This window comes from Choloepus didactylus, chromosome 3 (genome assembly GCF_015220235.1).
Source record: "Choloepus didactylus isolate mChoDid1 chromosome 3, mChoDid1.pri, whole genome shotgun sequence".
Taxonomy (NCBI): Eukaryota; Metazoa; Chordata; class Mammalia; order Pilosa; family Megalonychidae; genus Choloepus; species Choloepus didactylus.
This window is the reverse complement of record NC_051309.1, coordinates 45,277,915-45,288,712: the sequence shown is the minus strand read 5'-3', so window position 1 is coordinate 45,288,712 and position 10,798 is coordinate 45,277,915. Positions and strand designations below refer to the sequence as shown.

Here is a 10,798-nt window from a genome sequence, read left to right as displayed (position 1 = left end):
ATTTTTCTTTCCAGGATGAACAACATTCATATACAAAACTTCTACACTAATCTGAATTTTTGAGCCTTATTTTTAGGAAGAAAGGAAAGCATTCTAATAGCTTTGCAAATCTTAGTTATGTAAAAGATTCCACTGATATTTCATAACTTTTGATTTAATATTAGCATATCTTGATTTTCTCTGGAAGGGAGGTTCCTAAATATTCAAATTTTAAAATGGTAATAAGGTTGGCTTCCTTGTTTGCTTTCTTCCAAGAGCATCTACTTTAGTGAATTTTATTTTAAGAAAATTTAAATACAAATTGTATTTAAGGAATTTCTCTTTTGACTGATTTAAAAAGATTTCTATTCATAAGGAATCAAGTATACAAAGGAATATAGAATCCTAGCTATATTAAAATAAAGCAGGTTTTGTGTACGGCTTCCACCTGTTCAAGAGGATTTAATATTTAAGTACTAGAACAATGCACTATACCACTTCCTGAAGAATTAGATGGTCTGCATGTTAAGTCAACTTCTTTTAAACCTGTATGTACAAATAAGTTCAGCTATGCAGTATGATTTCATTTCTCCTACAGCTTTCATTCTGTATAGAATTATTGTATTTTCTTAATTTTAATTTGATAGTTGCATATGTTACCCTATTATTTCAGATGTCAAATCAGCAGGTTGTAACATATTCAAACTGCATAATTTCTAACAACGATTGCATGCAAACTAAATATCTAGTAATGCTCAGATTGTAAATTTTACTTTTTTTGGAATCTAGGAGTATTTTATTTAATCAAGCCTTCCTTTAAAGAACAAATCTGTATTTCCATTCAATCAAACATGAGTATATCAGAGATTACAATTCTGTTATGTGATAATAAGCCTCAACATAAAGCAAAAACTGTTTTCAAGTATAGTGGTTTTAATGTTAACATTTTTTGCTAAAACCAACATGAATTACTTCCTTTTGGAAAATCTTTTTGAACCAACAATAATTTTCAAAATAGGAAAAACTCAAAACAGATATACTTACAGGATATTAAAAGTAAAAGATGATCATGGTAAAAACAGAACATGCAAAAAGAAAATTAAAAAGGAGAAAAATGTTGAAATCCAAATAAGTTCTGTATTTTAGCTAACAGTATTGTTCCACAGTAAATTTCTTAGTTTTGATACATGTTCTTTAGTTATGTAAGATGCTAACATAAAAGAAAGCTGAGTAGAGTTCATAGGAACTCTCTGTACTATTTTTGCAAGTCTTTTGTAAATCTAAAATGATCTCAAGATAAATAATTGTACAAAACAAATAAAAAAAATCTTACAACCTCAAAATAAATATGACTTCAGCTGCCAAAATTTGATATAATTCAAGACTTAAATTTTTAAAACATCATTAGAAATCAATAATGTACTGCTTACTTAAATTTACAGTCAAGCTTTATTGCTCTAGAAATTCTAGTTTTTAAACCATCAGATTACATAGTGATAATGAGGCTAGCCACACAGGACACACACACACATACACACACAGACACGTGAGTGCGCACAAAATTAACTGTATATTATAAAGCTACTTCTCCAACTTAGTGGATAAATATTACAAAAATACAAAAATAGCTGGTTACAGTTGAGTTCAAGCAAATAAGAACTATCAAGTAGAACTTTTTGTTTAGATCAGGAGGATGATGTTATCGATAAGGTACTAATGAATGTATTTGATAAATCCAAATCACATGCAGAGAGAAGAAAACTGGTTACAAAAACCATTAGTTATTCTGTACTACAATTTTGTAATGTTTTAAACATTTCCAATCATGCAACAGTAATAAAGATCAGAATGAATTTTATAAAGGAGTTCATGGAAGCTGAATAAACAGGATTTAACATTTTATACAACTCAAATCACAGCTGTATAATACATCCAATTCCTCCAAATTTGTGTATTACAAAACTGAAATGCACACTATTTTCCCACAACTCCTCCCCTGATCCAACTCCCAATCAATTACCTTGCCTATAAACTTTTCCATTTAACCTTTTAAATCAGATTTGATGGGTAAATATGTAATCTACAGGATAATCTTCATTATTATTTCAGAAGAGATGCCAAGGATAGTCACATGGACTTATGCTCAATCTTCAGTTACATTCCTCTCAAAAGGTGTCTGAACTGCAGCATTTGTCTATGAAAATTCAAGCCTAAGAAACTGAGAAAATTGGCAGTCAAGAATCTGAACTAGATAATTCTACAGACTATGATAATACTAATAATAACCTGCATGTCCACATTTGTAAAAGGTTTTCCTATTTCAGAATCGTTGCCTAACGGGTCTTTGAAAGTACAGCCATCAAACTACTGCTTTCTGATGTAAAATGGTCAGGTGACCCCATATATTTACCGGTTGGCTAACAAGCTTACAATTGAGCCTTTTATACATATATCTATTAAAAGCCATAAGTATTTGTGGAAATCAAGTTTGGAAGGTCATAGAATAACATAAATATAGAATTCCTCTTACAATGGTACATCCAATTAAATCTGTCCTATTAAAGCAGCACAAAGTCAATCTAATAACAATTTGAAATTAAATACAGTAGAAAGTTCTGTTAAAATCATCAACCAAAATTACTGAATGGCAAAAGAATACTGTCTCAAAAGATACTGAAGTCATGTATATTAGTATTACCATAATGAACCCATGCCAGATATAAACTCAGACTACCAATTAGATTAAAGCAAATTTAAGAGCTATTTTACAAGAGGAAAAAAATGTACTTCATGATAACATCTAAAAAGAATTTGGTACATTTATCACAAGATATAAACTTCCTTAACCATTAGCTACACAGCACAATAAAGTTTTCTCAGAAACTTTTTAAAAGGCTTGATTTAACATGCCAGGAGAACGATTATTTCTCTATTGAGATGCATTTAGGTAAATGATTTAAATTGGATTGAGGTCAGTGTAACACCTGGAATTTACAAATCCCTAGCAGAAGTATCAGCTGCTAATAATATATAATTGAATGTTAAACTATGCAACTGTTGGTGCCAGTCTGCTTATAAAGGCAATGCTCTGGAGACAAAGTCTTCTCACAAACAGTGGGCAAGCAGGTTTCATTATTATGTGTTCAACAACAATCCTCAGTTCATTAAACAAGGTCCTGCAAAATAAAATTATTTTCTTTCAGAAATGCAAGGAAAAAATAACATAATGCTAACAAATGCTAATGAAGGAATTTCCCATAATAATTTAAAAATGTGAAATAAAAGAAATAACTAGAAATGCATTGTATGAAACAAAAATACACATAATAAAATTCTCAAAATCAGAAGTTCATTTAAGGAAAACAGTTTTTGAGGCAGTTCCTCAAAAAGTTAAACAAAGAACAACCATATGACCCAGAAATCCCAGACATTCTAGATATGTACCCAAAAGGCTTGAAAGCAGGGACCTGAGCAGATATTTGTACACTAGTGTTCACAGCAGCATCATTTATAATTGCCAAAAGGGAGAAGCAACCCAAATGTCCATGAACAGATGAACAGACACACAAAATATGGTATAATCATACAATGGAATATTACTCAGTCATAAAATGGAATAAAGTTCTGATTGCTACAACATGGATGAACCTTGAAGACATCATGTTGAATGAATATGCCAGACACAGGACAGATATTGTATGACTTCACTTGTATGAAATACCTAAAATATGCAAAATAACTACAATATGCAAATACAAAACAAATCACGTTACCAGAGGTGGGGATGAGAAGGAATGGTGGGAGTTGATATATAATGGGGGCAGGGTCTCTGGGATGAGGAAGAGTTTCAACAAGGGATGGTGGTGACGGCGGCACACTGTAAATGTGACTGATGCCACTGAATTGTATGCTTGGGAGTGGTTAAGATGGGAAACCTTATGTTGTATATATGTTACCACAATTAAATGAACAAAAAAGAGACTAAAGAGACAATGACTATTAAATGCAATACATGATCCTGGATTGGATCTAATAATAATGGAGGAGAAATGCCCAAAAAGATATATTGGGACAATTGAAAAAATTAAGAAAACACATTGTAAGCTTTATATCAATGTTAAATTTCTTGAACCTGGTAATTGTACTCATTGTGGTTACATAAGTGAATATCTTTGTTCTTAGGAAATATACATGGAAGTCTTAAGTGGTAAAGGAGCATGATGTATGCAAACTACTCTCAAATGTTTAGGAGATAAATAGATAATAAATTGCTATCTCACAGGCTGAGATTAAGGACAATTTGTATTTTCTTCCTTAGAGTTGCATCACTCTCACATTTAACTTAGGCAAATTCAACTAGCTCTAAAAAAAGAGCAAGAAAGAGAAAATTATATAGTATACACAATCCCACCCACTATTTCTTTAAAGGAACACATGTCTCTCAGAGCTTTCCTCATCTATAAAATAGTATTATGGACATCACAGAGTTGTAATGAACGAAGTTTAAATGAGTCAACACAGTAAATGCTCAATAAATTTTACTTCCCAGGTGGATCATTCAGCTATTCAAACTGGCTTTATTTCCTTTAGAAAGCCCACTCCTCACCATTAACATCTAAGACCCTCCATAACCCGGTCTCAATCTAACATTCTGCTTCATCTCTTGCCACTCCCTGCCATGACTCCTCTGTTCCAGCTCTGTCATGTCTGTGCCCAAAATAGGCTGTAGACTTTGCCTTAACTGTGCTCATTGCCTACGAAGTACTCTTTATTACATACTGTACATTACTGTGTGTATCACACTAAAATCATGTATGCTGTAATTTATAAGTATATTTGAAGGATCATCAAGGGTAATTTTGGCATTTCACAATTTTCACCTTATGTGCTGCCTCAAGAACCTAACCTCTGCATAAGACGCAATGCCCAGTCTACTTTTCTGTATCCTGTTATTTCTACGGTAAGAAAAACGCAATAAATCTACTTAAAAAAAAGACAGGAAAATTTGGAAAGATGCACATTTATCCAAAAGCCTGCCCTTCTTGTATTTCCTATATTAGTGACAGCACTCATAACTCTCTTAGGTTCCCAGGCCAGAAACCTGGAGGACTTCTTTATCTCATTCTTCTTCCCCAAGTCCTGAGACCTACCTCCAAAATATCTTTCAAATTTATCTCCTCTGTCCTTTACCACTAAATTAATTAGTTGAGATTCTAATATTATCTGGACTATACTCCAAATTGGTCTATCATTTTTTCCTCTTGGCAAGCCTGCAATCCATTTTTGGAATGATATTTCTAAATCAGATCTCATCATCTTTCCAACCTCTCCATGTTAAAAACTCTTGCTACTTTGAAATAAAATCCAAACCCTTCCATGATCTAGTCCCATCTACACTTCTAAGCACAGATCCTTATCCATTCCCTATACTTCCTCAGCTCCAATAATATGTAATTACTGGTTTACAAGCACTTTCAGGCACCCACGTGCCTGAACTTAGGCACAGAACTCAGACTCAGTCTTCAAATGACTTGATTTCTAAGTTCTCTGAAAGCAGTTATTTTAATCCTATGTAGTCTTGTTATCACCAACACACAATCACTATTTTCTGAATGAATTAATCAAATGAAGAAAGAAGTCATTTTGAGACTACTTGAGTCAAACCCCTTCAGGTTACAGATGAGGCCTCATGAGGTAAATAACTTGTCTCATGTCACATGGTTCTTTCTTTTATTCCCAACTCTCATCCACACCTAGTACAGAGTTCTCCTAGAGCAGCACTAACAACAAAACTTAAAGTGATGATGGAATGTTGTGTATCTGTGCTGTCCAATACAGTGCCTGACAGCTACTCATAGCTTCTGAGCACTTAAAAATGTTGTCAGCATGACATAGGAATTGAGTTTTAAATTTTCTGAATTTTAATTAATTTAAATTTAAATGGTCAAATCTGGCTAGTGGCTGCCATAATGTGGAGCACAGCTCTCAATACTTATCAACAAAGGACTGATACTACCAACTTGAAAATAAATAACACAATAAGTGTAAATGGTACAAAATACTAATACTGAGTCTCAAAATTCTTAACAAAAAAAGCATAGGGTAGAAAAAGTAGTTAATCAATATTTTATGAGTCCAAATCTTTCCATTACTTTTCTACTGTTTTGATTATACCATATACTTATGGGAGATCTTTGAAGATGTTGATTAGCACATATTTGTATTATATTGATCTACTGCTATCCTTTCTTTTTCATTCCACTGAACATTTCTGAATTTCCAGATGTGCTGATATAACTTAAGAACATGTGCAGCAAATGGGAGTGGAGAAGAAGGGGGTATAACAGAGCACAGAGAAGCAAATCTGTTGATGAAAGATTATTGTCAGGGCAGGGGACAAGAAGATAATGTCTGAAATGAATACATGGACCACAAAGAAAATGCAAAATCTCATGGAATCCAGTACAAATGAAGGTTTATTTGCACTAGGGACTCATTAAGAATCTATGTCTAAAATAAATAAGCTCTAATTCAGAAAGTGAAAGATTGTCTAAAAGAGTACAAAAATCTCAAAGGGAGAATCAGAGAAAAGAGACAATAAACCATTTATGAAGAACCTAATAGATTGTAAGCACTTTAAAAACATTACTTCATTTCACTCTCACTAGGTTTTCTCTCCTTTCACTAAAAAAATTCAAATTTAAGTAACCTGTCTAAAGCCATACCTAGTAAATAATGGGCCAGTATTCAAATTCAGTTCTTTTCACTTTTCTTGTTACAATATAACAGAGATCATTCTAATATAATACTTGGATTTCTGGCTGAATTCAACTACTACATGATGAATTTATTTTAAACTTGAAAACAAAAATTATGTTAACATAGTATCTAAGTAACATTTAAAAACTTAAGTTTTTTTTAAAAAAAACAGCTATTCATTTTAGTTTTACTTCAACTTTTGAGGTCAGGATTCATAATTTTCTGCATATGAATTTATGCCTTAATTCCTGCAACACTATAGTAATTCCTAAGTATTTCATGCTTCCCTGTCTTTCTTCTTCAATCTACTCTGCACAAGGCTATCAGAATACTTTAATCATGTAGAACACCACCATTACGCCCATTTAAAAGATAAATTCCAAACGTCTTACCCTGAAATTAAAGAATTTTTATGATTTGGCCCCAGTGTAGCCTTTCCACTCTTAGCTCCAGTAACTTGCCATACAGAATCTCCATTATAGCCAAACAGGTCTACTCAATGTCCTCAAACAGGACTTGTACCATTTGCCTCTGAACATGTGCTCCTAATGCCTACCTAAAATGTTTGTACTTATTCTCACTGTCTACTCAAAGGCTTTAATCCTTCCAAGAACAAATTTAAATCTCCATATTGTGAAACCTTCCTGGGTTCTTCTATCTTCTGGCCTAATGATCTTTCCCTCCTGTGGACTTCTATAATACTGATACAATAAAGCAAACATGTGGTAGCCCATCATATACTGACTTGTGAATATTGTATCTTCAACTATCTATCATTTCTTTCTTTTATCTGATATGTGTTTTTGTTTCTTCAACTAGGAAAAGTTCCTTAGGTGGGGTTTATGTTTTAACACAACTTGAACCACCCTAAGCTGTAGCAGTGTTTTAGAGGTAGTCAAGGTAACTCCAGTCTCAGTTTCTGAAAAGAAATACAAAAACTTCCTCGCCAACCCTAGATAGTGCTAGGCCCTAGAACTTAAATTTCTGAAAACATTGCTTGCTTCTAAATTCTAACACATCAACTAATTAACTCCTATGGATTACAAGTGCTATTAGTTTCATATTACATTAACAAAACAGATTTAAACTAATCATGAGCTTACCGGCAATATGGGTTTCTTCGAGAGGAATATCGAAGAGTAAGAAATCTGTAGTATATAAAAGGCTGGAGTAAGCTTCCTTGACCACTGCAAAAAAACAAATACAAGGTTGTTAAATATACACTGTCACATTCTCAAAACTTAAAAGCAATTCAACTAGAGAATAAATATATCTTCACTCATCAAATGATCACAGTAATATCTATCACATCTAACTCTGAGTTATTCTAAAAAGGAAATACAAGAATGTATATGTTTGGTAAAAAATAAATCATTATTGTTTAAATTTTCATAAGCATAGATTCACATATGCATTTTCAAGTTTTAAAAAAACTATTAACAATCAGAAAGTGTTACATAAATTTTTCCATAATTACTACTGACTGATAATTAAATCTGAAAACTTCCTAAGATATTAAAATGAAAAGTGGTTCATGATAAATAAATTAAAAAACTAATAAAGTTACACAGACCTATTAGTAAATTTACATAGCCTATACTGATTACTTGGTTAAAAAGCACAATTACAGTACCCCAAGAACTACATATATTTTAATGAAATTCCACATCTGGAATTCTTCCCTAGAAAAAGCTATCTGGATTAATATATGCAATGAAATAACTACAAACAAAATGCAGCAACAACTTCATGTGGACAGAAAGGGCTTGGTTAACTAAATTATGTTTATTTGATATACTCAGTATACAACTATTTAAAATCTTGGTTATGAAAACCATATAGCAACTTTGAAAAAGGCAAAATACAAACTATAGTGATTATTACAGCTATATTTTAAAACTGTTTTTGGAGAAAACACATTAAAATGCTACATGTGGATTTTTAGGTGTTTTTTTTTTTAGCTTTTTCTTAAATTGTGTTATTACTTTCATAATAAAAATAGATTATAAACTTATCACTAAACCGAATGTTACATTTATCTTCCCAAATTTTTAACTTTTTTAAAATGAAAAAGTAATACACTCCAGAAAATATAAGTAGAAAAGAATATTCATTGATAAACAAGCCTCCCATCATCTGATTTATCCCCTTCCTTAAAGTTATAACACAGTTTTCTAATATATCCTTCTAGATATTTATGTACAAAAGTATATATGACTGCCACTAATATAGGGCTCACTTTATGTAATTCACTGAATCCATATAACAACTCTAGGAGGGAGGTGATATTGTCGTCATCCCCAATTTAAAGATGAAGAAACTGTGGCAGAAATAAATGTGGGTGTCTATATATATATATACATATATATATAAATATAATAAACACACATATGTCCTTAAACACAGACACAGCAAAACATAAATGGAAATGTTCTGTACTGTTCTATCCAAATTTTTCACTTATTTTGTTCTGGAGATCAGTCCATATCACAACACATAAACTACCTCATTCTTTTTACAGCTTCAAATTTTCCATTTCATGTATGTACCATTATTTAACAAGCTCCCTACTAAAGAATATTTTGGATGGTTCCAGTGTATAAAGCTATAATGATCATCCTTTAATCTGTCTATATATATATGTGTGTGTACATATAGGATAAACTCAGGCTGTACATTTATTTTTAAATACAGAACTTTGAACATTATTGCTACAAATATAACTCTTAAAGCATTCTAATATTAGATTGTATTTCTCACAAAAGGGGAGCATATAAGGAATAGTAATGATTTTATATAGTTAGTGTTACATTCAACTGACATACTTAAGACATTAATAGCATTTTCTTTTAGGGACTGAATAAACCTTTAAAACCTTATTTTAATTTTTTAGAAAAACAAATTGATTTCTTTATTTAAATATTTCTGGTGAATTCTCTTTTCCTTTACTTTAATCTTGAAAACTAAAGTGAAAATAAATTTGTACACAATAGTGTTCAAGTAAAATGTTAAGTAGCACAATGAGTTAATGCACCAATGAATCAAAATATGGTACTCCAACAAAAAATTCACTGTGGTGCCAATAAGGCTTTTTGTGTAAGTTTGCATGGCATTTCAGCATTTTATTGTAATTCTCTAAAGATGATTTAAGAGGAGCATAATAAATTATTTCACTTATTACACAGAATCTGGGAGGTTTCAGATGTGGACATCAGCCATATCCTTATAATGACCTAGTTTCAGTATCTACCATTTCGATTTTCATTGTTACATGAAAAAAATCACAGAACCTAGTATGACCCAAGATCAGAATTAGGTGACCCTAAAACCAGAAAAATGAGTGAGAATACAAGAGGGCAAAGGTTCCTTTTACTAATTAAAGTACAAACTAGGTTTAAGTGTCAGATCAGGATCACAAAAGAGAAATATTAAAAAGTAAGACCTACAAATCATGGGGAAAATACTGGAATTTTGGTCTTGTCCCTTTCTCCTTTGACCCAGAGTACATTACCCTTTTCTTTTATGTGCCTTTGGCTTCCAGGATGAGAGAAGACTTGATTAACTTTTACAGTGCAAGTTTTAGAGTTGAATAATTGATAAATACAGCTCCATCAAATCCTGTATTCGGCATTCATGGAATAACACAGCTGGAAGGATGTTAAAGGGACCACCTATTTCAACTACAGTTACTAGCCTTTTAAATGAGAAAATCAAGGCTCTAGGCTAAGTTAATGGTCAAGTCACCTAGAACCAGGTTCCTAACACCTACTAGGAAGTCTTTCCGTTGTACCATTCCAGAACTTTATTTAGATTATATTATCTAGTTTGGAACCCCACAATTTAGGTACCATGTGTCAATCCTGTAGTTCTGAAGAAAACATTTAAAAGAATGGAACAGATACATTTATAAGGAAAATCTACAAAACTCTGTTATTCATTTGAAAAGACTGCTAAAGAAACGAGTAACTGTCAGGTATAGAAATATCTCACTAGTTAATCAAGGCAATGCATATTAAGATGAAATATAATTATATAGCCAACCAATATAAAAGTTTGTTAC

The 10,798-nt window shown here is 31.9% G+C and overlaps 1 protein-coding gene across 2 annotated transcripts in view; it reads right to left on the bottom strand.

Annotated features, from left to right (window-relative positions):
• Positions 1-1,096: 1,096 nt before the first annotated feature.
• The window catches only part of TMEM33 (transmembrane protein 33), a 20,828-nt gene continuing 11,126 nt past the window's right edge, over positions 1,097-10,798 (bottom strand). For both annotated transcript variants that reach the window (XM_037829694.1, XM_037829695.1), the window contains exons 7-8: positions 7,842-7,925; positions 1,097-3,155 (exon numbers count right to left, since the gene is read on the bottom strand). In XM_037829694.1, coding sequence (XP_037685622.1) covers positions 3,026-3,155; positions 7,842-7,925 — 214 coding nt within the window. In that variant the 3' untranslated portion in view covers positions 1,097-3,025. The remainder of the gene's footprint in view (positions 3,156-7,841; positions 7,926-10,798) is intronic.